This window comes from Heterodontus francisci, chromosome 2 (genome assembly GCF_036365525.1).
Source record: "Heterodontus francisci isolate sHetFra1 chromosome 2, sHetFra1.hap1, whole genome shotgun sequence".
NCBI classification, from domain to species: Eukaryota; Metazoa; Chordata; class Chondrichthyes; order Heterodontiformes; family Heterodontidae; genus Heterodontus; species Heterodontus francisci.
The window spans coordinates 79058055-79084712 of NC_090372.1; the positions used below are offsets into that span (position 1 = coordinate 79058055).

The window sequence follows — 26658 nt, forward strand, 5'->3', positions numbered from 1 at the left end:
GAGGGAAGGGGTGAACTCTGCGTTATGTCGTGGAAGGGAGGGAAGGGGTGAACTCTGCGTTATGTTGTGGAAGGGAGGGAAGGGGTGAACTCTGCGTTATGTCGTGGAAGGGAGGGAAGGGGTGAACTCTGCGTTATGTCGTGGAAGGGAGGGAAGGGGTGAACTCTGCGTTATGTCGTGGAAGGGAGAGAAGGGATGAACTCTGCGTTATGTTGTGGAAGGGAGAGAAGGGATGAACTCTGTGTTATGTCGTGGAAGGGAGGGAAGGGGTGAACTCTGCGTTATGTCGTGGAAGGGAGGGAAGGGGTGAACTCTGCGTTATGTTGTGGAAGGGAGGGAAGGGGTGAACTCTGCGTTATGTCGTGGAAGGGAGGGAAGGGGTGAACTCTGCGTTATGTCGTGGAAGGGAGGGAAGGGGTGAACTCTGCGTTATGTTGTGGAAGGGAGGGAAGGGGTGAACTCTGCGTTATGTCGTGGAAGGGAGGGAAGGGGTGAACTCTGCGTTATGTTGTGGAAGGGAGGGAAGGGATGAACTCTGTGTGATGTTGTGGAAGGGAGGGAAGGGATGAACTCTGCGTTATGTTGTGGAAGGGAGGGAAGGGGTGAACTCTGCGTTATGTCGTGGAAGGGAGGGAAGGGGTGAACTCTGCGTTATGTCGTGGAAGGGAGGGAAGGGGTGAACTCTGCGTTATGTTGTGGAAGGGAGGGAAGGGGTGAACTCTGCGTTATGTTGTGGAAGGGAGGGAAGGGGTGAACTCTGCGTTATGTTGCATATAGGGAGGGAAGGGGTGAACTCTGCGTTATGTTCTGTGAGGAAGGGAAGGGGTGAACTCTGCGTTATGTTGTATATAGAGAGGGAAGGGGTGAACTCTGTGTTATGTTCTGTGAGGAAGGGAAGGGGTGAACTCTGCGTTATGTTGTATATAGAGAGGGAAGGGATGAACTCTGCGTTCCGCTGTGGAAGGAAGGGAAGGGGTGAACTCTGCGTTATATTGTATATAGAGAGGGAAGGGGTGAACTCTGCGTTATGTTCTGTGAGGAAGGGAAGGGGTGAACTCTGCGTTATGTTGTATATAGAGAGGGAAGGGATGAACTCTGTGTGATGTTGTGGAAGGGAGGGAAGGGATGAACTCTGCGTTATGTTGTGGAAGGGAGGGAAGGGGTGAACTCTGCGTTATGTTGTGGAAGGGAGGGAAGGGGTGAACTCTGCGTTATGTTGTGGAAGGGAGGGAAGGGGTGAACTCTGCGTTATGTCGTGGAAGGGAGGGAAGGGGTGAACTCTGCGTTATGTTGCATATAGGGAGGGAAGGGGTGAACTCTGCGTTATGTTCTGTGAGGAAGGGAAGGGGTGAACTCTGCGTTATGTTGTATATAGAGAGGGAAGGGGTGAACTCTGTGTTATGTTCTGTGAGGAAGGGAAGGGGTGAACTCTGCGTTATGTTGTATATAGAGAGGGAAGGGGTGAACTCTGCGTTATGTTGTATATAGAGAGGGAAGGGATGAACTCTGCGTTCCGCTGTGGAAGGAAGGGAAGGGGTGAACTCTGCGTTATATTGTATATAGAGAGGGAAGGGGTGAACTCTGCGTTATGTTCTGTGAGGAAGGGAAGGGGTGAACTCTGCGTTATGTTGTATATAGAGAGGGAAGGGATGAACTCTGTGTTATGTCGTGGAAGGGAGGGAAGGGGTGAACTCTGTGTTATGTCGTGGAAGGAGGGAAGGGGTGAACTCTGTGTTATGTTGCATATAGGGAGGGAAGGGGTGAACTCTGCATAACGTTGTGTAAGGGAGGGAAGGGGTGAACTCTGCTTTATGTTGTGGATGCGAGGGAAGGGGTGAACTCAGCTTTATGTTGTATAGAGAGAGGGAAGGGGATAACTCAGCATTATGTTGTATATAGAGAGGGAAGGGGTGAACTCTGCGTTATGTTGTATATAGGGAGGGAACGGATGAACTCTGCGTTATGTTGTATATAGAGAGGGAAGGGGTGAACTCTGCGTTATGTTGTATATAGGGAGGGAACGGATGAACTCTGCATTATGTTGTGTATAGGGAGGGAAGGGGTGAACTCTGCATTATGTTGTATAAGGAGAGGGAAGGGATGAACTCTGCGTTATGTTGTAGAAAGGGAGGGAAGGGGTGAACTCTGCATTATGTTGTAGAAAGGGAGGGAAGGGGTGAACTCTTCGTTATGTTGTATAGAGGGAGGGAAGGGGTGAACTCTGCATTATGTTGTAGAAAGGGAGGGAAGGGGTGAACTCTGTGTTTTGTTGTATATAGAGAGGGAAGGGATGAACTCTGCTTAATGTTGTGGAAAGGGAGGGAAGGGGTGAACTCTGCATTATGTTGTGGAAAGGGAGGGAAGGGGTGAACTCTTCGTTATGTTGCATATAGAGAGGGAAGGGATGAACTCTGCGTTATGTTCTGTGAGGAAGGGAAGGGGTGAACTCTGCGTTATGTTGTAGAAAGGGAGGGAAGGGGTGAACTCTTCGTTATGTTGCATATAGAGAGGGAAGGGATGAACTCTGCGTTATGTTCTGTGAGGAAGGGAAGGGGTGAACTCTGCGTTATGTTGTAGAAAGGGAGGGAAGGGGTGAACTCTGCGTTATGTTGCATATAGAGAGGGAAGGGATGAACTCTGCGTTATGTTCTGTGAGGAAGGGAAGGGGTGAACTCTGCGTTATGTTGTATATAGAGAGGGAAGGGGTGAACTCTGTGTTATGTTCTGTGAGGAAGGGAAGGGGTGAACTCTGCGTTATGTTGTATATAGAGAGGGAAGGGATGAACTCTGCGTTATGTTCTGTGAGGAAGGGAAGGGGTGAACTCTGCGTTATGTTGTATATAGAGAGGGAAGGGGTGAACTCTGTGTTATGTTCTGTGAGGAAGGGAAGGGGTGAACTCTGCGTTATGTTGTGTATAGAGAGGGAAGGGGTGAACTCTGTGTTATGTTCTGTGAGGAAGGGAAGGGGTGAACTCTGCGTTATGTTGCATATAGAGAGGGAAGGGATGAACTCTGCGTTCCGCTGTGGAAGGAAGGGAAGGGGTGAACTCTGCGTTATATTGTATATAGAGAGGGAAGGGGTGAACTCTGCGTTATGTTCTGTGAGGAAGGGAAGGGGTGAACTCTGCGTTATGTTGTATATAGAGAGGGAAGGGATGAACTCTGCGTTATGTTGTGGAAGGGAGGGAAGGGATGAACTCTGCGTTACGTTGTGGAAGGGAGGGAAGGGATGAACTCTGTGTTATGTCGTGGAAGGGAGGGAAGGGGTGTACTCTTTGTTATGTTGCATATAGGGAGGGAAGGGGTGAACTCTGCGTTATGTTGTGGAAGGGAGGGAAGGGGTGAACTCTGCGTTATGTCGTGGAAGGGAGGGAAGGGGTGAACTCTGCGTTATGTTGTGGAAGGGAGGGAAGGGATGAACTCTGTGTGATGTTGTGGAAGGGAGGGAAGGGGTGAACTCTTCGTTATGTTGTAGAGAGGGAGGGAAGGGGTGAACTCTGCATAACGTTGTGTAAGGGAGGGAAGGGGTGAACTCTGCTTTATGTTGTGGATGCGAGGGAAGGGGTGAACTCAGCATTATGTTGTATATAGAGAGGGAAGGGGTGAACTCTGCGTTATGTTGTATATAGGGAGGGAACGGATGAACTCTGCGTTATGTTGTATATAGAGAGGGAAGGGGTGAACTCTGCGTTATGTTGTGGAAGGGAGGGAAGGTGTGAACTCTGCGTTATGTTGTATATAGAGAGGGAAGGGGTGAACTCTGCGTTATGTTGTGGAAGGGAGGGAAGGTGTGAACTCCGCGTTATGTTGTGGAAGGGAGGGAAGGTGGGAGCTCTGTGTTATGTTGTACATAGGGAAGGAAGGGATGAACTCTGCGTTATGTTGTATATAGGGAGGGAACGGATGAACTCTGCATTATGTTGTATATAGGGAGGGAAGGGGTGAACGCTGCATTATGTTGTATAAGGAGAGGGAAGGGATAAACTCTGCGTTATGTTGTGGAAGGGAGGGAAGGGGTGAACTCTGCGTTATGTTGTAGAAAGGGAGGGAAGGGGTGAACTCTTCGTTATGTTGTATATAGGGAGGGAAGGGGTGAACTGTGCTTTATGTTGTATGCAGAGAGGGAAGTGGTGAACTCTGCGTTATGTCGTATATTGGGAGGGAAGGGAGGAACTCTGCGTTATGTTGTATATCGAGAGGGAAGGGGTGAACACTGCGTTGTGTTGTGTAAGGGAGGGATAGGGTGAACTCTGCATCATGTTGTATATAGGGACGGAAGGGGTGAACTCTGTGTTATGCTGTGGAAGGGAGGGAAGGGGTGAACTCTGTGCTATGTTGTGGAAGGGAGGGAAGGGGTGAACTCTTCGTTATGTTGTATATAGGGAGGGAAGGGGTGAACTCTGTGTTATGCTGTGGAAGGGAGGGAAGGGGTGAACTCTGTGCTATGTTGTGGAAGGGAGGGAAGGGATGAACTCTGTGTGATGTTGCATTTCGGGAGGGAAGGGGTGAACTCTGCGTTATGCTGTGGAAGGGAGGGAAGGGGAGAGCTCTGCGTTATGTTGCACATAGGGAGGGAAGGGGTGAACTCTGCATTATGTTGTGGAAGGGAGGGAAGGGGTGAGCTCTGCGTTATGTTGTATACAGAGAGGGAAGGGGTGAACTCTGCGTTATGTTGCATATAGGGAGGGAAGGGGGGGACTCTGCTTAATGTTGTGTAAGGAAGGGAAGGGGTGAGCTCTGCGTTATGTTGTATACAGAGAGGGAAGGGGTGAACTCTGCGTTATGTTGCATATAGGGAGGGAAGGGGGGGACTCTGCGTTATGTTGCATTTCGGGAGGGAAGGGGTGAACTCTGCATTATGTTGTATATAGGGAGGGAAGGGGTGAACTCTGCATTATGTTGTATAAGGAGAGGGAACGGATGAACTCAGCGTTATGTTGTGGAAGGGAGGGAAGGGGTGAACTCTGCGTTATGTTGAAAATAGGGAGGGAAGGGGTGAACTCTGCGTTATGTTGAAAATAGGGAGGGAAGGAATGAACTCTGCGTTATGTTGTATATAGAGAGGGAAGGGATGAACTCTGCGTTCTGCAGTGGAAAGAAGGGAAGGGGTGAACTCTGCGTTATGTTGTATATAGAGAGGGAAGGGATGAACTCTGCGTTATGTTCTGTGAGGAAGGGAAGGGGTGAACTCTGCGTTATGTTGTACATAGAGAGGGAAGGGATGAACTCTGTGTTATGTCGTGGAAGGGAGGGAAGGGATGAACTCTGTGTTATGTTCTGTGAGGAAGGGAAGGGGTGAACTCTGCGTTATGTTGTATATAGAGAGGGAAGGGGTGAACTCTGCGTTATGTTCTGTGAGGAAGGGAAGGGGTGAACTCTGCGTTATGTTGTATATAGAGAGGGAAGGGGTGAACTCTGCGTTATGTTCTGTGAGGAAGGGAAGGGGTGAACTCTGCGTTATGTTGTATATAGAGAGGGAAGGGGTGAACTCTGCATTATGTTGTATATAGAGAGGGAAGGGATGAACTCTGCGTTATGTTGTATATAGAGAGGGAAGGGATGAACTCTGCGTTCTGCAGTGGAAAGAAGGGAAGGGGTGAACTCTGCGTTATGTTGTATATAGAGAGGGAAGGGATGAACTCTGCGTTATGTTCTGTGAGGAAGGGAAGGGGTGAACTCTGCGTTATGTTGTATATAGAGAGGGAAGGGGTGAACTCTGCATTATGTTGTACATAGAGAGGGAAGGGATGAACTCTGCATTATGTTGTACATAGAGAGGGAAGGGGTGAACTCTGTGTGATGTTGTGGAAGGGAGGGAAGGGGTGAACTCTTCGTTATGTTGTATAGAGGGAGGGAAGGGGTGAACTCTGCATAACGCTGTGTAAGGGAGGGAAGGGGTGAACTCTGCTTTATGTTGTGGATGCGAGGGAAGGGGTGAACTCAGCTTTATGTTGTATAGAGAGAGGGAAGGGGTGAACTCAGCATTATGTTGTATATAGAGAGGGAAGGGGTGAACTCTGCGTTATGTTGTATATAGGGAGGGAACGGATGAACTCTGCGTTATGTTGTAAAAAGAGAGGGAAGGGGTGAACTCTGCGTTATGTTGTGGAAGGGAGGGAAGGTGTGAACTCCGCGTTATGTTGTGGAAGGGAGGGAAGGTGGGAGCTCTGTGTTATGTTGTACATAGGGAAGGAAGGGGTGAACTCTGCATTATGTTGTATATAGGAAGGGAAGGGGGGAACTCTGCATTATGTTGTATAAGGAGAGGGAAGGGATGAACTCTGCGTTATGTTGTGGAAGGGAGGGAAGGGGTGAACTCTGCGTTATGTTGTAGAAAGGGAGGGAAGGGGTGAACTGTGCTTTATGTTGTATACAGAGAGGGAAGTGGTGAACTCTGCGTTATGTCGTATATTGGGAGGGAAGGGGTGAACTCTGCGTTATGTTGAAAATAGGGAGGGAAGGAATGAATTCTGCGTTATGTTGTATATAGAGAGGGAAGGGATGAACGCTGCGTTATGTTTTATATAGAGATGGAAGGAATGAACTCTGCGTTCCGCTGTGGAAGGAAGGGAAGGGGTGAACTCTGCGTTATGTTGTATAAGGAGAGGGAAGGGGTGAACTCTGCGTTATGTTGTGGAAGGGAGGGAAGGGATGAACTCTGTGTTCTGTTGTGGAAGGGAGGGAAGGGGTGAACTCTGCGTTATGTTGTATAAGGAGAGGGAAGGGATGAACTCTGCGTTATGTTGTGGAAGGGAGGGAAGGGGTGAACTCGGCGTTATGTTGAAAATAGGGAGGGAAGGAATGAACTCTGCGTTATGTTGTAGAAGGAGAGGGAAGGGATGAACTCTGCATCATGTTGTATATAGGGAGGGAAGGGGTGAACTCTGCGTTATGTTGAAAATAGGGAGGGAAGGGGTGAACTCTGCGTTATGTTGAAAATAGGGAGGGAAGGAATGAACTCTGCGTTATGTTGTAGAAGGAGAGGGAAGGGATGAACTCTGCATCATGTTGTATATAGGGAGGGAAGGGGTGAACTCTGCGTTATGTTGAAAATAGGGAGGGAAGGAATGAACTCTGCGTTATGTTGTAGAAGGAGAGGGAAGGGATGAACTCTGCATCATGTTGTATATAGGGAGGGAAGGGGTGAACTCTGCGTTATGTTGAAAATAGGGAGGGAAGGAATGAACTCTGCGTTATGTTGTCGATAGAGAGGGAAGGGATGAACTCTGCTTAATGTTGTGTAAGGAAGCGAAGGGGTGAGCTCTGCGTTATGTTGTATACAGAGAGGGAAGGGGTGAACTCTGCGTTATGTTGCATATAGGGAGGGAAGGGGGGGACTCTGCGTTATGTTGCATTTCGGGAGGGAAGGGGTGAACTCTGTGCTATGTTGTAGAAAGGGAGGGAAGGGGTGAACTCTGCATCATGTTGTATATAGGGAGGGAAGGGATGAACTCTGCGTTATGTTCTGTGAGGAAGGGAAGGGGTGAACTCTGCGTTATGTTGTAATTAGAGAGGGAAGGGATGAACTCTGCGTTCTGCAGTGGAAAGAAGGGAAGGGGTGAACTCGGCGTTATGTTCTGTGAGGAAGGGAAGGGGTGAACTCTGCGTTATGTTGTATATAGAGAGGGAAGGGGGGGACTCTGCGTTATGTTGCATTTCGGGAGGGAAGGGGTGAACTCTGTGCTATGTTGTGGAAGGGAGGGAAGGGATGAACTCTGTGTTATGTCGTGGAAGGGAGGGAAGGGGTGAACTCTGTGCTATGTTGTGGAAGGGAGGGAAGGGATGAACTCTGTGTGATGTTGTGGAAGGGAGGGAAGGGGTGAACTCTGCGTTATGTTGTGGAAGGGAGGGAAGGGGTGAACTCTGTGTTATGCTGTGGAAGGGAGGGAAGGGGTGAACTCTGTGTGATGTTGCATTTCGGGAGGGAAGGGGTGAACTCTGCGTTATGCTGTGGAAGGGAGGGAAGGGATGAACTCTGTGTGATGTTGTGGAAGGGAGGGAAGGGGTGAACTCTTCGTTATGTTGTATAGAGGGAGGGAAGGGGTGAACTCTGTGTTATGTTGTATATCGAGAGGGAATGGGTGAACTCTGCGTTATGTTGTATATAGGGAGGGAAGGGGTGAACTCTGCATTATGTTGTATAAGGAGAGGGAACGGATGAACTCAGCGTTATGTTGTGGAAGGGAGGGAAGGGGTGAACTCTGCATCATGTTGTATATAGGGAGGGAAGGGATGAACTCTGCGTTATGTTCTGTGAGGAAGGGAAGGGGTGAACTCTGCGTTATGTTGTATAAGGAGAGGGAAGGGGTGAACTCTGCGTTATGTTCTGTGAGGAAGGGAAGGGGTGAACTCTGCGTTATGTTGTATATAGGGAGGGAAGGAATGAACTCTGCGTTATGTTTTATATAGAGAGGGAAGGGATGAACTCTGCGTTATGTTGTATATAGAGAGGGAAGGGATGAACTCTGCGTTATGTTCTGTGAGGAAGGGAAGGGGTGAACTCTGCGTTATGTTGTATATAGAGAGGGAAGGGGTGAACTCTGTGTTATGTTCTGTGAGGAAGGGAAGGGGTGAACTCTGCGTTATGTTGTATATAGAGAGGGTAGGGATGAACTCTGCGTTCCGCTGTGGAAGGAAGGGAAGGGGTGAACTCTGCGTTATATTGTATATAGAGAGGGAAGGGGTGAACTCTGCGTTATGTTGTATATAGAGAGGGTAGGGATGAACTCTGCGTTCCGCTGTGGAAGGAAGGGAAGGGGTGAACTCTGCGTTATGTTGTATATAGAGAGGGAAGGGATGAACTCTGCGTTATGTTGTGGAAGGGAGGGAAGGGGTCAACTCTGCGTTATGTTGTGGAAGGGAGGGAAGGGGTGAACTCTGCGTTATGTTGTGGAAGGGAGGGAAGGGATGAACTCTGTGTTATGTTGCATATAGGGAGGGAAGGGGTGAACTCTGCGTTATGTTCTGTGAGGAAGGGAAGGGGTGAACTCTGCGTTATGTTGTATATAGAGAGGGAAGGGATGAACTCTGTGTTATGTCGTGGAAGGGAGGGAAGGTGTGAACTCTGCGTTATATTGTGTAAGGGAGGGAAGGGGTGAACTCTGCGTTATGTTGCATATAGGGAGGGAAGGGATGAACTCTGCGTTATGTTGTGCAAGGAAGGGAAGGGGTGAACTCTGCGTTACGTTGTGTAAGGAAGGGAAAGGGGTGAACTCTGCTTTATGTTGTCTCTAGGGAGGGAAGGGGTGAACTCTGTGTTGTGTTGTATATAGAGAGGGAAGGGATGAACTCTGCGTTATGTTGTATATAGAGAGGGAAGGGATGAACTCTGCGTTATGTTGTGCAAGGAAGGGAAGGGGTGAACTCTGGGTTATGTTGTATATAGAGAGGGAAGGGGTGAACTCTGCGTTATGTTGCATATAGGAAGGGAAGGGGTGAACTCTGCGTTATGTTGCATATAGGGAGGGAAGGGGTGAACTCTCCGTTATGTTGTGGAAGGGAGGGAAGGGATGAACTCTGTGTTATGTTGTGGAAGGGAGGGAAGGGGTGAACTCTGCGTTATGTTGTGGAAGGGAGGGAAGGGGTGAACTCTCCGTTATGTTGTGGAAGGGAGGGAAGGGGTGAACTCTCCGTTATGTTGTGGAAGCGAGGGAAGGGATGAACTCTCCGTTATGTTGTGGAAGGGAGGGAAGGGGTGAACTCTCCGTTATGTTGTGGAAGGGAGGGAAGGGGTGAACTCTCCGTTATGTTGTGGAAGGGAGGGAAGGGGTGAAATCTGTGTTATGTTGTGGAAGGGAGGGAAGGGATGAACTCTTCATTATGTTGTAAATAGGGAGGGAAGGGGTGAGCTCTGCATAACGTTGTGTAAGGGAGGGAAGGCGTGAACTCTGCTTTATGTTGTGGATGCGAGGGAAGGGGTGAACTCTGCTTTATGTTGCATAGAGAGAGGGAAGGCGTGAACTCAGCATTATGTTGTATATAGAGAGGGAAGGGGTGAACTCTGCGTTCTGTTGTATATAGAGAGGGAAGGGATGAACTCTGCGTTATGTTGTGGAAGGAAGGGAAGGGGTGAACTCTGCGTTATATTGTGTAAGGGAGGGAAGGGGTGAACTCTGCTTTATGTTGTATATAGGGAGGGAAGGGATGAACTCTGCGTTATGTTGTGCGAGGAAGGGAATGGGTGAACTCTGCGTTATGTTGTGTAAGGAAGGGAAGGGGTGAACTCTGCTTTATGTTGTATATAGGGAAGGAAGGGGTGAACTCTGTGTTGTGTTGTATATAGAAGGGAAGGGATGAACTCTGCGTTATGTTGTGCAAGGAAGGGAAGGGGTGAACTCTGGGTTATGTTGTGTAAGGGAGGGAAGGGGTGAACTCTGCGTTATGTTCTGTAAGGAAGGGAAGGGGTGAACTCTGCGTTATGCTGTATATAGAGAGGGAAGGGATGAACTCTGCGTTATGTTGTATATAGAGAGGGAAGGGATGAACTCTGCGTTATGTTCTGTGAGGAAGGGAAGGGGTGAACTCTGCGTTATGTTGTGGAAGCGAGGGAAGGGGTGAACTCAGTGTTATGTAGTGGAAGGGAGGGAAGGGATGAACTCTGTGTTATCTTGTGGAAGGGAGGTAAGGGGTGAACTCTGCGTTATGTTGTGTAAGGGAGGGAAGGGATGAACTCTGCGTTATGTTGGATATGGAGAGGGAAGGGATGAACTCTGTCTTGTGTTGGATATAGAGAGGGAAGGGATGAACTCTGCGTTATGTTGTCGAAGGGAGGGAAGGCGTGAACTCTGTGTTATGTAGTGGAATGGAGGGAAGGGGTGAACTCTGCGTTATGTTGTGGAAAGGAGGGAAGGGGTGAACTCTGCGTTATGTTGTGGAAGGGAGGGAAGGGGTGAACTCTGTGTTATGTTGTCGAAGGGAGGGAAGGCGTGAACTCTGTGTTATGTAGTGGAATGGAGGGAAGGGGTGATCTCTGCGTTATGTTGTGGAAAGGAGGGAAGGGATGAACTCTGTGTTATGTTGTCGAAGGGAAGGAAGGGGTGAACTCTGCATTATGTTGTATATAGGGAGGGAAGGGGTGAACTCTGCATTCTGTTGTATATGGAGAGGGAAGGGGTGAACTCTGCGTTATGTTGCATATAGGGAGGGAAGGGGTGAATTCTGCGTAATGCTGTGGAAGGGAGGGAAGGGATGAACACTGTGTTATGTTGTGGAAGGGAGGGAAGGGGTGAACTCTGTGTTATGTTGTGAAAGGGAGGGAAGGGGTGAACTCTGCTTTATGTTGTGTAAGGAAGGGAAGGGGTGATCTCTGCGTTATGTTGTATATTGGGAGGGAAGGGGTGAACACTGCGTTATGTTGTGAAAGGGAGGGAAGGGGTGAGCTCTGCGTTATGTTGCATAAGGAGAGGGAACGGATGAACTCAGCGTTATGTTGTGGAAGGGAGGGAAGGGGTGAACTCTGCGTTATGTTGTGGAAAGGAGGGAAGGGATGAACTCTGTGTTATGTTGTCGAAGGGAGGGAAGGGGTGAACTCTGCGTTATGTTGTATATGGAGAGGGAAGGGGTGATCTCTGCGTTATGTTGTATATGGAGAGGGAAGGGGTGAACTCTGCGTTATGCTGTGGAAGGGAGGGAAGGGATGAACTCTGTGTTATGTTGTGGAAGGGAGGGAAGGGGTGAACTCTGCGTTATGTTGTATATGGAGAGGGAAGGGGTGATCTCTGCGTTATGTTGTATATGGAGAGGGAAGGGGTGAACTCTGCGTTATGCTGTGGAAGGGAGGGAAGGGATGAACTCTGTGTTATGTTGTCGAAGGGAGGGAAGGGGTGAACTCTGCGTTATGTTGTATATGGAGAGGGAAGGGGTGATCTCTGCGTTATGTTGTATATGGAGAGGGAAGGGGTGAACTCTGCGTTATGCTGTGGAAGGGAGGGAAGGGGTGAACTCTGCGTTATGTTGTATATGGAGAGGGAAGGGGTGATCTCTGCGTTATGTTGTATATGGAGAGGGAAGGGGTGAACTCTGCGTTATGCTGTGGAAGGGAGGGAAGGGGTGAACTCTTCGTTATGTTGTATAGAGGGAGGGAAGGGGTGAACTCTGCATAACCTTGTGTAAGGGAGGGAAGGGGTGAACTCTGCTTTGTGTTGTGGATGCGAGGGAAGGGATGAACTCTGCGTTATGTTGCATATAGGGACGGAAGGGGTGAACTCTGCGTTATGTTGTATAAGGAGAGGGAATGGATGAACTCAGCGTTATGTTGTGGAAGGGAGGGAAGGGGTGAACTCTGTGTTATGTTGTCGAAGGGAGGGAAGGGGTGATCTCTGCGTTATGTTGTATATGGAGAGGGAAGGGGTGAACTCTGCGTTATGCTGTGGAAGGGAGGGAAGGGATGAACTCTGTGTTATGTTGTGGAAGGGAGGGAAGGGGTGAACTCTTCGTTATGTTGTATAGAGGGAGGGAAGGGGTGAACTCTGCATAACCTTGTGTAAGGGAGGGAAGGGGTGAACTCTGCTTTGTGTTGTGGATGCGAGGGAAGGGATGAACTCTGCGTTATGTTGCATATAGGGACGGAAGGGGTGAACTCTGCGTTATGTTGCATATAGGGACGGAAGGGGTGAACTCTGCGTTATGTTGCATATAGGGACGGAAGGGGTGGACTCTGCGTTATGCTGTGGAAGGGAGGGAAGGGATGAAGTCTGTGTTATGTTGTGGAAGGGAGGGAAGGGATGAACTCTGCGTTCTGTTGTTTAAGGGAGGGAAGGGGTGAACTCTGCGTTCTGCTGTGGAAGGGAGGGAAGGGATGAACTCTGTGTTATGTTGTGGAAGGGAGGGAAGGGGTGAACTCTGCGTTATGTTGTGGAAAGGAGGGAAGGGATGAACTCTGTGTTATGTTGTCGAAGGGAGGGAATGGGTGAACTCTGCGTTATGTTGTGTAAGGAAGGGAAGGGGTGAACTCTGCTTTATGTTGTATACAGGGAGGGAAGGGGTGAACTCTGTGTTGTGTTGGATATAGAGAGGGAAGGGATGAACTCTGCGTTATGTTGTGCAAGGAAGGGAAGGGGTGAACTCTGGGTTATGTTGTGAAAGGGAGGGAAGGGGTGAACTCTGCGTTATGTTCTGTAAGGAAGGGAAGGGGTGAACTCTGCGTTATGTTGTATAAGGAGAGGGAACGGATGAACTCAGCGTTATGTTGTGGAAGGGAGGGAAGGGGTGAACTCTGCGTTATGTTGTGGAAAGGAGGGAAGGGATGAACTCTGTGTTATGTTGTCGAAGGGAGGGAAGGGGTGATCTCTGCGTTATGTTGTATATGGAGAGGGAAGGGGTGAACTCTGCGTTATGCTGTGGAAGGGAGGGAAGGGATGAACTCTGTGTTATGTTGTGGAAGGGAGGGAAGGGGTGAACTCTTCGTTATGTTGTATAGAGGGAGGGAAGGGGTGAACTCTGCATAACCTTGTGTAAGGGAGGGAAGGGGTGAACTCTGCTTTGTGTTGTGGATGCGAGGGAAGGGATGAACTCTGCGTTATGTTGCATATAGGGACGGAAGGGGTGAACTCTGCGTTATGTTGCATATAGGGACGGAAGGGGTGAACTCTGCGTTATGTTGCATATAGGGACGGAAGGGGTGGACTCTGCGTTATGCTGTGGAAGGGAGGGAAGGGATGAAGTCTGTGTTATGTTGTGGAAGGGAGGGAAGGGATGAACTCTGCGTTCTGTTGTTTAAGGGAGGGAAGGGGTGAACTCTGCGTTCTGCTGTGGAAGGGAGGGAAGGGATGAACTCTGTGTTATGTTGTGGAAGGGAGGGAAGGGGTGAACTCTGCGTTATGTTGTGGAAAGGAGGGAAGGGATGAACTCTGTGTTATGTTGTCGAAGGGAGGGAATGGGTGAACTCTGCGTTATGTTGTGTAAGGAAGGGAAGGGGTGAACTCTGCTTTATGTTGTATACAGGGAGGGAAGGGGTGAACTCTGTGTTGTGTTGGATATAGAGAGGGAAGGGATGAACTCTGCGTTATGTTGTGCAAGGAAGGGAAGGGGTGAACTCTGGGTTATGTTGTGAAAGGGAGGGAAGGGGTGAACTCTGCGTTATGTTCTGTAAGGAAGGGAAGGGGTGAACTCTGCGTTATGCTGTATATAGAGAGGGAAGGGATGAACTCTGCGTTATGTTGGATATGGAGAGGGAAGGGATGAACTCTGCGTTATGTTCTGTGAGGAAGGGAAGGGGTGAACTCTGCGTTATGTTGTATATCGAGAGGGAAGGGATGAACTCTGCGTTATGTTGTATATAGACAGGGAAGGGGTGAACTCTGCGTTATGTTGCATATAGAGAGGGAAGGGGTGAACTCTGCGTTCTGTTGTGTAAGGAAGGGAAGGGGTGAGCTCTGCGTTATGTTGTATACAGAGAGGGAAGGGGTGAACTCTGCGTTATGTTGTGGAAAGGAGGGAAGGGATGAACTCTGTGTTATGTTGTCGAAGGGAGGGAAGGCGTGAACTCTGTGTTATGTTGTCGAAGGGAGGGAAGGCGTGAACTCTGTGTTATGTAGTGGAATGGAGGGAAGGGGTGAACTCTGCGTTATGTTGTGGAAAGGAGGGAAGGGATGAACTCTGTGTTATGTTGTCGAAGGGAGGGAAGGGGTGAACTCTGCGTTATGTTGTATATAGAGAGGGAAGGGATGAACTCTGCGTTATGTTGGATATGGAGAGGGAAGGGATGAACTCTGTGTTATGTTGTGAAAGGGAGGGAAGGGGTGAACTCTGCGTTATGTTGTATATCGAGAGGGAAGGGATGAACACGGCTTAATGTTGTGCAAGGAAGGGAAGGGGTGGACTCTGCGTTATGTTGTATATAGACAGGGAAGGGGTGAACTCTGCGTTATATTGCATATAGAGAGGGAAGGGGTGAACTCTGCGTTCTGTTGTGTAAGGAAGGGAAGGGGTGAGCTCTGCGTTATGTTGTATACAGAGAGGGAAGGGGTGAACTCTGCGTTATGTTGCATATAGGGACGGAAGGGGTGAACTCTGCGTTATGTTGCATTTTGGGACGGAAGGGGTGAACTCTGCGTTATGTTGCATATAGGGACGGAAGGGGTGGACTCTGCGTTATGCTGTGGAAGGGAGGGAAGGGATGAAGTCTGTGTTATGTTGTGGAAGGGAGGGAAGGGATGAACTCTGCGTTCTGTTGTTTAAGGGAGGGAAGGGGTGAACTCTGCGTTCTGCTGTGGAAGGGAGGGAAGGGATGAACTCTGTGTTATGTTGTGGAAGGGAGGGAAGGGGTGAACTCTGCGTTATGTTGTGGAAAGGAGGGAAGGGATGAACTCTGTGTTATGTTGTGGAAGGGAGGGAAGGGGTGAACTCTGTGTTATGTTGTGGAAGGGAGGGAAGGGGTGAACTCTGCGTTATGTTGTGGAAAGGAGGGAAGGGATGAACTCTGTGTTATGTTGTCGAAGGGAGGGAAGGCGTGAACTCTGTGTTATGTAGTGGAATGGAGGGAAGGGGTGAACTCTGCGTTATGTTGTGGAAAGGAGGGAAGGGGTGAACTCTGCGTTATGTTGTGGAAGGGAGGGAAGGGGTGAACTCTGTGTTATGTTGTCGAAGGGAGGGAAGGCGTGAACTCTGTGTTATGTAGTGGAATGGAGGGAAGGGGTGAACTCTGCGTTATGTTGTGGAAAGGAGGGAAGGGATGAACTCTGTGTTATGTTGTCGAAGGGAGGGAAGGGGTGAACTCTGCATTATGTTGTATATAGGGAGGGAAGGGGTGAACTCTGCATTCTGTTGTATATGGAGAGGGAAGGGGTGAACTCTGCGTTATGTTGCATATAGGGAGGGAAGGGGTGAATTCTGCGTAATGCTGTGGAAGGGAGGGAAGGGGTGAACACTGTGTTATGTTGTGGAAGGGAGGGAAGGCGTGAACTCTGTGTTATGTAGTGGAATGGAGGGAAGGGGTGAACTCTGCGTTATGTTGTGGAAAGGAGGGAAGGGATGAACTCTGTGTTATGTTGTCGAAGGGAGGGAAGGGGTGAACTCTGCATTATGTTGTATATAGGGAGGGAAGGGGTGAACTCTGCATTCTGTTGTATATGGAGAGGGAAGGGGTGAACTCTGCGTTATGTTGCATATAGGGAGGGAAGGGGTGAATTCTGCGTAATGCTGTGGAAGGGAGGGAAGGGGTGAACACTGTGTTATGTTGTGGAAGGGAGGGAAGGGGTGAACTCTGCTTTATGTTGTAAATAGAGAGGGAAGGGGTGAACTCTGCGTTATGTTGTATATCGAGAGGGAAGGGATGAACTCGGCTTAATGTTGTGTAAGGAAGGGAAGGGGTGATCTCTGCGTTATGTTGTATATTGGGAGGGAAGGGGTGAACACTGCGTTATGTTGTGAAAGGGAGGGAAGGGGTGAACTCTGCTTTATGTTGTAAATAGAGAGGGAAGGGATGAACACGGCTTAATGTTGTGTAAGGAAGGGAAGGGGTGATCTCTGCGTTATGTTGTATAAGGAGAGGGAACGGATGAACTCAGCGTTATGTTGTGGAAGGGAGGGAAGGGGTGAACTCTGCGTTATGTTGTGGAAGGGAGGGAAGGGGTGATCTCTGCGTTATGTTGTATATGGAGAGGGAAGGGGTGAACTCTGCGTTATGTTGCATATAGGGAGGGAAGGGGTGAACTCTGCGTTATGCTGTGGAAGGGAGGGAAGGGATGAACTCTGTGTTATGTTGTGGAAGGGAGGGAAGGGATGAACTCTCCGTTATGTTGTGGAAGGGAGGGAAGGGGTGAACTCTGTGTTATGTTGTGGAAGGGAGGGAAGGGGTGAACTCTGCATAACCTTGTGTAAGGGAGGGAAGGGGTGAACTCTGTGTTATGTTGTGGAAGGGAGGGAAGGGGTGAACTCTGCGTTATGTTGTGGAAGGGAGGGAAGGGGTGAACTCTGTGTTATGTTGTGGATGCGAGGGAAGGGATGAACTCTGTGTTATGTTGCATATAGGGAGGGAAGGGGTGAACTCTGCGTTATGTTGTGGAAGGAAGGGAAGGGGTGAACTCTGCGTTATGTTGTGGAAGGGAGGGAAGGGGTGAACTCTGTGTTATGTTGTGGAAGGGAGGGAAGGGGTGAACTCTGCGTTATGTTGTGGAAGGGAGGGAAGGGGTGAACTCTGCGTTCTGTCGTGGAAGGGAGGGAAGGGGTGAACTCTGCGTTATGTTGCATATAGGGAGGGAAGGGGTGAACTCTGTGCTATGTTGTGGAAGGGAGGGAAGGGATGAACTCTGCGTTATGTTGTGGAAGGGAGGGAAGGGGTGAACTCTGCTTTCTGTCGTGGAAGGGAGGGAAGGGGTGAACTCTGCGTTATGTTGCATATAGGGAGGGAAGGGGTGAACTCTGTGCTATGTTGTGGAAGGGAGGGAAGGGATGAACTCTGCGTTATGTTGTGGAAGGGAGGGAAGGGATGAACTCTGTGTTATGTCGTGGAAGGGAGGGAAGGGATGAACTCTGTGTGATGTTGTGGAAGGGAGGGAAGGGGTGAACTCTTCGTTATGTTGTAGAGAGGGAGGGAAGGGGTGAACTCTGCATAACGTTGTGTAATGGAGGGAAGGGGTGAACTCTGCTTTATGTTGTGGATGCGAGGGAAGGGGTGAACTCTGCGTTATGTTGTGGAAGGGAGGGAAGGTGTGAACTCCGCGTTATGTTGTGGAAGGGAGGGAAGGTGGGTGCTCTGTGTTATGTTGTACATAGGGAAGGAAGGGATGAACTCTGCGTTATGTTGTATATAGAGAGGGAAGGGATGAACTCTGCGTTATGTTCTGTGAGGAAGGGAAGGGGTGAACTCTGCGTTATGTTGTATATAGAGAGGGAAGGGGTGAACTCTGTGTTATGTTCTGTGAGGAAGGGAAGGGGTGAACTCTGCGTTATGTTGTATATAGAGAGGGAAGGGGTGAACTCTGCGTTATGTTGTGGAAGGGAGGGAAGGGATGAACTCTGTGTTATGTCGTGGAAGGGAGGGAAGGGGTCAACTCTGCGTTATGTTGTGGAAGGGAGGGAAGGGGTGAACTCTGTGTTATTTTGTGGAAGGGAGGGAAGGGATGAACTCTGTGCTATGTTGTGGAAGGGAGGGAAGGGATGAACTCTGTGTGATGTTGCATTTCGGGAGGGAAAGGGTGAACTCTGTGTTATGTCGTGGAAGGGAGGGAAGGGGTGAGCTCTGTGCTATGTTGTGGAAGGGAGGGAAGGGATGAACTCTGTGTGATGTTGTGGAAGGGAGGGAAGGGGTGAACTCTTCGTTATGTTGTATAGAGGGAGGGAAGGGGTGAACTCTGTGTTATGTTGTATATCGAGAGGGAATGGGTGAACTCTGCGTTATGTTGTGTAAGGGAGGGTAGGGGTAAACTCTGCGTTATGTTGTTTCAGGGAGGGAAGGGGTGAACTCTGCATTATGTTGTATATAGAGAGGGAAGGGGTGAACTCTGCGTTATGTTGTGCTATTTGCAGGGCTGGCAGCTTTTTCAAATTGGTGCCAGCACCTGCTCCTTCAACAGCTGACGCCATCAACAACATTGCTGAGGCCGCCCCCACCACCTGATTGGGGGCGGGTGCGGCCGTCGTGCATATGCAAGTACCCGCTGGACACAAGATCGTGGCAGCGCGGCTGCGTGGAGCCCGTGCAGTTTTTATTTCTCAATGGAATTTATATTCGTTGAAAATTATGAACATTTCTTGAAATGTTCATCTTTTTTTCATGCCCTCTCCAAGCTCATCTTGTCCATGAGACCCACCTGCTGCTCCCTTGACCCTCATTTTGCTAAACCGCTGACTACCCAACTTCCCCTCCTGGTCCCCATGTTAACTGATACTGTTAATGGTTCTCTCTCTTTGTGTCTTCTCCTTTAAATCTGTGGTCATCACCCCTTTCATCGAAAAACCAACCCTTGACCCCATCATTCTTCCAAGCTACCGCTCCACCTCCAAAGTCTTTGAATCTGCTGTCGCTTCCCAAATCCGTACCCATCTTTCTCAGAACTGCATGTTTGAATCCCTCCAATCTGGTTTCTTCCCCTGCCACAGTACCGAAATGGTTCTTATCAAAGTCATAAATGACATCTGATGTGATTGCGACAAAAGTAAACTGTCCCTCCTCATCCTTCTTGACTTGTCTGCAGGCTTTGACACAGTTAGCCACACCATCTCCTGCAACGCCTCTCCACTGTCGTCCAACTGGTGGGACCGCTCTCATCTCGTTCCATTTTTATCTATCTAATCACAGCCAGAGTATCACTTGTAATGGCTTCTTTTCCTGCTCCTACACCTTTACCTCTGGTATATCCCTAGGATCTATCCTTGGGCCCCTCCTGTTTGTCATCTACATCATGCCCCACTGTGCCATCATCCAAAAGCCCAGCATTAGTTTTCACTCATGCACTGACGACACCCAGCTCTACCTCACCACTACCACTCTCGACCCCTCCACTGTTGCTGAATTATCAGACTACTTATCTGACATCCAGTACTGGATGAACAGAAATTTCCTCTAATTAAATATTGGATAGGCTGAAGCCATTGTTTCCGGTCCCCATTCCAAAGTCCGTTCCTCAGCTACTGACTCCATCCTTCTCCCTGGTAACAGTCTGAGGCTAAACCAGTCTGTTCGCAATCTTGGTGTCATATTTGACCCCGAGATGAGCTTCTGACCACATATTCATATCATCACTAAGACTGCCTATTTCCGTCTCTAAAACATCGCTCGACTGTGCCTATGTCTCAGCTCATCTGCTGCTGAAACCCTCGTTCATGCCTTTGTTACCTCTAGACTTGACTATTCCATTGCACTCCTGGCTAGTGTCCCACATTCTACCCTCCGTAAACTTAAAGGCATCCAAAACTCTGCAGCTCGTGTCTTAACTTGCACCAAGTCCCGTTCACCTATCACCCCTATGTTTGCTGATTTGCATTGACACCCGCTCAAGCAAAGTCTTGATTTTAAAATTCTCATCCTTGTTTTCAAATCCCTCCAGGGCCTCATCCCTCCCTATCTCTGTAATTTCCTCCAGCCCAATAACCCTCTGAGATACATGCACACTTCTAATTCTGGCTGCTTGAGCGCCCTGATTTTAATTGCTCTACCATTTTTGGCCATGCCATCAGCTGCCTAGGCCCTAAACTATGGAATTCCCTCCCTATACCATGTTGCCTCTCTACCTCGCTTTCCTCCTTTAAGACATTCCTTAAAACCTACCCCTATGACCAAGCTTTTGGTTATCTGACCTAATATCTCCTTATGTGTCTTGATGTCATACTCTGTTTTATAATGCACCTCTGAAGTGCCTTGGGAAATGTCAGTACATTAAAGGTGCTATATAAATATAAGTTGTTGTTGCTTATCTACTATCATATTTTAAATCCAATTTTCCAATCTACCTTGCTATATGTTCATCACTCTCAAACGCAATGTGAAATTCTATCATATTATGATCACTTTTCCCCAGAGGATCCTTGCTATGAGATTAGTAATCAAGTCTGTCTCATTACACATAACAAGATCGAAAATAGCCTTCTCTCTGATTAGTTCCATGATGTATTATTCTAGAACAGGGTTGTCCAACATAAGGCCCGTGGGCCAGGATGTGGCCCACGGATGTATTTCAAAGATGAGAAATTACCCATTGACTTTTTCTTCCAGACCGGCTTTAAAAAAAAACACAAGTCAGTTTCACAGCTGACAGGTGCTGAGAGCGGAAACAGCGGTTTCCAAACCTCAGACAGATTCGGGGTTTTCCAGCGGGCTTTTAAAAAATCAATTGGAACCCGCTGGAAAACCGCAAATCTGTCCGAGGTTTGGAAACCGCTGTTTCTGCTCTCAGCACCTGTCAGCTGTGAAGCTGACTTACGATTTTTTTTAAAAACTGACCAACCACAAATTGCAATTGTCACAGAGAGAGAGAGAGGGGGAGAGAGACAGAGAAGGGGCACCAGAGAGAGAGTGAGGGGGACAGAGAGAGAGGGAAAAAGAGGATACAGAGAGAGAGAGAGGGGGGACAAAGTGGGAGGGGACAGAGACAGAGAAGGGAAGAGAGAGAGGGGGGGGGTCACAGAGAGGGGGGGCAGAGAGATAGAGAGGGACAGAGAGGGAGAGGGTGACAAAGAGAGAGAGGGAGGGGGACAGAGAGAAAGAGGGGGGCAGACAGCGAGGACGACACAGAGAGGGGGAACAACATGGGGGGAACACAGAGAGGGGCGACACAGACAGGGGGGATGCAGAAAGGGGGGACGCAGTGACGGGGGGCGCAGAGAGAGAGAGACAGACAGAGAGAGAGAGAGGAAGAGGGAGAGAGAGTGATCAAGATCACTCCTGACAGATGGACATCTATCCAAAATACTCCGCATCGCTACAGCAAGTGTGCAGGGAAACATTGACTACTTGTGCAAGCAAACAAATGCCAAGTATCTCACTAAATCAATATCCAACATAGTGATGAAAAAGTAAGTCAATAAATTAATCTTTTCATTTACAGCTTCTTCACAAAAATGCACATTTGTTGTTGTTTTGATTAATAGTAAGATAAATTTTCAATGCCTTTATCTTTCCGAAATTGTCTCGCCAGCCCCCTATGTAAGACAAAAATTGTAATGTGGCCCCACACTGAAGAGGTTGGACAACCCTGTTCGAGAAAACTGTCTCAAATGCATTCCATGAACTCTTCTTCCAGCCTACTGTTGCCAATTTTGATTTGTATAGTCTAAGTGAAGATTCTTGTAATTCTCGCATTGCCGTTGTTACAAGCTCCTCTTATTTCTTGATTAATGCTCTGTCAAACAGCATATCTACTGCTAAGGGGCCTATAAACTACTCCCACCAGCGTTTTCTGTCCCTTATTATTCGAATCTCCACTCATACTGATTCTGCTTCCTGATCTTCTGAGCCAAGATCCTTCCTCACTACTGTTCTATTATCATTCTTTATTATCAGTGCTTCCCCTCCTCCCTTAACATTTTGTCTGTCTTTTTGAAACATCAAATACTCTGGAATATTTAGTTCCAACTTTGGTTACCATGCAACCATGTCTCTGTAATGGCTATTCGATCAAACCCATTTATCTTTAGTTGTGCCATTAATTCATCTACCTTGTTACGAATGTTTCATGCATTCAGATAATGTGTCTCTAATTTTAACTTTTTATCATTTTTCCCTGGCTTGACTTTACTCACTGATGCGCTATCATCATTAAACTCTCTGTCCCTTCCTGTCACACTCTGCTTATTGTTACCCAAATCACTACACTACACTATGGTCTAGACTTTTCTCTTTAGATTTATAAATTTCCCCTTACCTTATACAACAGAACAGCTCCCTTTTTCCCCAGCACTGGTGCCAGTGCCCCATGAATCACAACCCTGTCTTCCACACTTGTCTTTGAGCCACACATTCAACTCCCTGATCTGTTTGACCCTATGCTAATTTGCATGTAATTCGTAGTAATCCAGATATTATTTCCTTTTGAGGTTCTGCTTATTAATTTTGACACTAGCTGCTCAAATTCCCCCAACAGAACCTCATCCTCGTTCTACCTATGTTGTTGATTCCTAAATGGACTACAACCACTGGATCGCCCCCCTTCCGAGTTCTTCTCCAGCCACATGGAGATGTCCTCAACCTTGGCATCGGGCAAGCAACAGAACCTTCGCAACTCCTGGTTGGGGCTGCAGAGAATAGTTATCGATCCCGTTGACTATATATTATATTTATTTATAGGTTAGAGAAGCTGGGGCTGTTCTCCTTGGAGAAGAGAAGATTAAGAGGATTTTGATAGAGCCATTCAAAATCTTGAGGCATCTGGATAGAGTAAATAGGGAGAAACTGTTCCCATTAATGGAATGATCCAGAACCAGAGGACACCGATTTAAGGCGATTGTCAAAAGAAGCAACAGCGACATGAGTAAAACTTTTTTACACACTGTGTAGTTAGGCCTTCAAAAGAGAATTGCATAATTATCTGAAGGGGGAAAAAAATTGCAGGGCTATGGGGAAAAGGCAGGGGAATGAGACTAGGTGAGTTCCTCTTGCAAAGAGTCGGCAAGGCATGATGGGCTGAATGGCCTCCTTCTATGCTGCAACCATTCTATGATTCTACCGTCCTCTATCACTATCACATTCATTTTCACTCTCCCCACTTGAATGGCTTCCTGTACCACAGTGCCATGATCAGTTTGCTCATCCACTCTGCAGACTTTCCCTCATGCACACAAGCAGCAAGAACCTCACACCTGTTGGACAAGGGCAAAGGCTGAGGCTCCTCCAGCACCACATCTGAGGTCTCCTTACCTGCTTTACTTGCAATCATAGACTTCTGTCCATGACCATTAACCTGACCTATAACGACTTCCTAACCTAAGGGGTATGTCCGGCTCCTGGAGCAAAGTGTCCAGGTAACTTGTGTGCATCTTGGACTCCAGCTCAAAAACTCTGAGCAGACATTCCTTGAGATGCAGACATTTACTGCCAACATCCGAGATTACAATGCTCTGCACAAACTCTTATATGCTGCAATTGCGGCACAACACCTGCACTGTCATCCCTATACAATTAATTAATCAATAAAATAAGGTTAAGGTTTATATACTTAATCAACTTAGCCTTTAGTTTTTAGTTTTCACAACTAATTACTTGATATAGTTTAAGTTATAGTAAGATTAAATTAAATATTTACCTGTAATACAAACCGCTACAAGTATTGGAGGCAAAAAGCAGCTCCTCCTTCCTCGTCTGCAACGAATTCCCACTCTCACCAAATTTCCAACTTTAACACTCCACTTATGGCCATGGTGTGTGATCACTCTCTATTTTATTCTGCTATTTTAATGTGAACTTTTATATTAAGTGGGTTAATGCTTTCATAAAATAGTGCAGCGAGGTTACACAAACACAATTGTCCACTACTATAGACAACAGCAATGGACCAGATTTTGCTGTCAGAGGTAATCTAATGTTGGAGTAAGGAAAACAGGGCATCTGAGTCCTGAGTGAAGAGGGCAAGCAACTGTTTATCTCCATAATCAATTAGATTGAAATTGACAGCGCAAGGATTGAGAAGGGAATATCAGTTAGACTGGGAGAGTTTAATGTCAAATCAGGTACAGAAAGATAAATAAAGAGAGGGAATGAAAGACTGGATCAAGAGACAGAGAGGGAAAAAGAGGCAGAAAGGAAAAGTAAAAAATAAATTTGAATTTAAAAAATTTTCAACAACAATTAAAACCAAAAGGAATGAGACTCTATACTGGAAATTGTTGCATTTCAGTGCCACAGAGGTTGTTTGGCAGTAATTAGCACTCATGACATTGTTAAATGGGTACTTAAATTGAAATGGACAAGACTTAACTTGCTGTGGCCAGTGTGCAAATACAGCAATTGACAGCATTCAATGCTTCCAATGGTGAGGTAGAGAGGAAGATGCTGTTTTTGTGAAGTTAACAGTGGTGCGGCACAACCCAGACATCAACTTTTGGATATTTGAGTATAACTGTGCATCTACCCCTCGCCTGAAGTTGTGTACCATTTGCACATAACTAACAATGAGCACCATTAGCCTCACCATTATTTTAACAGGAAAATCTGGACCAATATCTTCTCATACCTTAAAACAATTGTACTTTTCCCCAGACATTAACATCCAGACCCTGGAATGAGTTTCTCACCTGTTGCTGACATCCCAGGTGGACCAGGAAGACCAGATGGTCCTGGTGGACCTGAAGGTCCCATTATTCCAGCTGGACCAATTTCCCCTTTTAGTCCCTAATAGATAAAGAAAAACAAGTTAATGCAAACACAACAGGCTTTTTGGAAGATAAACACATCTGATAAAGTAGTTAGGTTTCACATTTATATCATAAATCATCTTGAAATGAAAGTCAATCTTACATTTTTATTAAACTAATAAAATCAATGGCTCTTGTTTATTTTTACTCTATGTGTTCTTAGGGTCAAGAAAATATGCAAATGAGGATTTTTAATAAATCAGTGGGAAATCTGCGTTAAACTTTTAATGAAGAATTTGCATCTGAAATACCTCACAGTCCAGGACATCGAATTGGAAACACGTGTCTAACAATAATCCCATCCAGGACAATGCTTTGGCTGACTGAGTAGATTATCCATTTCACCCTCATTAGCGGGACATTCAAAACCATCTTGAGGCATTCATGAGTGGGTATGTCCTCCAAGGGATAAACACTGACAATATCACCTGAGAGAGGTTTGGGTTTTAGACTGTGGACCTCATTAAAACAAAAGGGATTGAGGGACTGTGACAGTCTCCCGAGACTGTGTAAAACTGGGAGTTTTCTTACACACAGCAGATAAGCTCATGAAACTTTGAAGCAGACAAGTTTCATGTGCTAACCAGGCAGAACCCGAATGGAGGTGTGTGCTTGTGTGTGTTTTTCTCTCTCTCCCTCTCCAGATAACATTGCAAGTTTGAAAACCATCTGCAACTGTGGACCATCCAAGCCTACAGAGTGCTACAGACAGAGACCGCAGGGGAAGAAAGCCACCTACAATTCTGTCTCCAAGAAACCCTGAACCAGGTGGGCCAGTCACAAAGTGCACTTATACCAGCCAAAGACTTCAAGAGCACAACTCAGCCAGGAGACAACGGAATTACCTGATCCCCACAGACTGTACCTTAATTTTTACGTATTCCAGACTCTAATCCGAACTATTTCTTATCATTCTGTACTCTATTTGTGTGTCTGATTCTCGTGTGCATGTGTGAGTGGGGGGTGCAGTCAGAGGGTGAGCATGTAGTGTAGGGGGAGGTGGCTTCAGGGAGGTGGAGCTTTTCCCAGTGGAGGTCCATCATAGTCCACAGATTCCCCACGGAGGAGAGAACCAACCCCCCCAAGCTTGCAGGGAAGGCGCCTTGGATTACTGACAGAGGCACCCCTGCCGCTGGTTAAATCCCAACTGCAGGGCACGGGGGGGGCGTGGGGGGGGTGGGTGGTGGGGAAGAGGCTCTTAAGTGGCCATTAGTAGGCCACTTACGGGCCTCAATTGGTCTCTGGATGGAAGGACGTCATCAGCCTATCCCGCCCCCAACAAAATCGCTTGTCAATGGGGAGGCAAAGGGCCCTCCACTCCCCACTGCCTCCTGTTGCAATTCTATGGGCTCCCCTGCCTCGGGGTGGGGGGGCCCTATAAAATCCAGCCCATGGGCTGCAACAGGTATGAGGGCTGTAGCTGCAGTGCCTCTGGGTCTGCAACACAACAGGGAGATAGAACAGAGGCTGCGGAGAGGGCAAGCTCTGATTTATCCTCTGCCAACTTGGAGTCAGACTCCTTCATGCTCCTTGACAATGACAGAAGCCTGTCTGGCAGGCCAGACAATGCATCCAGCATTTCAGTGTGTATCCTTACAGCATTCTCCAGTATGCCACCCCATCAAGGTCCCCTGTAGCAGAACTCACCTGCGACCTCCCTCGGGTGAGTTTCCGCTCAGTTTTAGAAACAGGGTCACAAGCTGAACTCAGCACCATATGCATGCCTGAACATCTGGCTGAGGCTGTGACAGCTGAGATCACTGAGAGTCTGAAGACTGTTGGTGGCCAGGCCCATGCTGAGCCCCAGGCTGATGACGAGCCCCTGGTGCCGACAGCACAGGGTGTGCTAGTTGCAGAGAAAGGGAAGGCAACATC

At 47.9% G+C, this 26658-nt stretch overlaps 1 protein-coding gene across 3 annotated transcripts in view; it reads right to left on the reverse strand.

Annotated features, from left to right (window-relative positions):
• Positions 1 to 26658, reverse strand: part of colq (collagen-like tail subunit (single strand of homotrimer) of asymmetric acetylcholinesterase) — a 250889-nt gene that overhangs the window by 100378 nt on the left and 123853 nt on the right. For all 3 annotated transcript variants that reach the window (XM_068050814.1, XM_068050809.1, XM_068050799.1), the window contains one exon: positions 24664 to 24760. In XM_068050814.1, coding sequence (XP_067906915.1) covers positions 24664 to 24760 — 97 coding nt within the window. The remainder of the gene's footprint in view (positions 1 to 24663; positions 24761 to 26658) is intronic.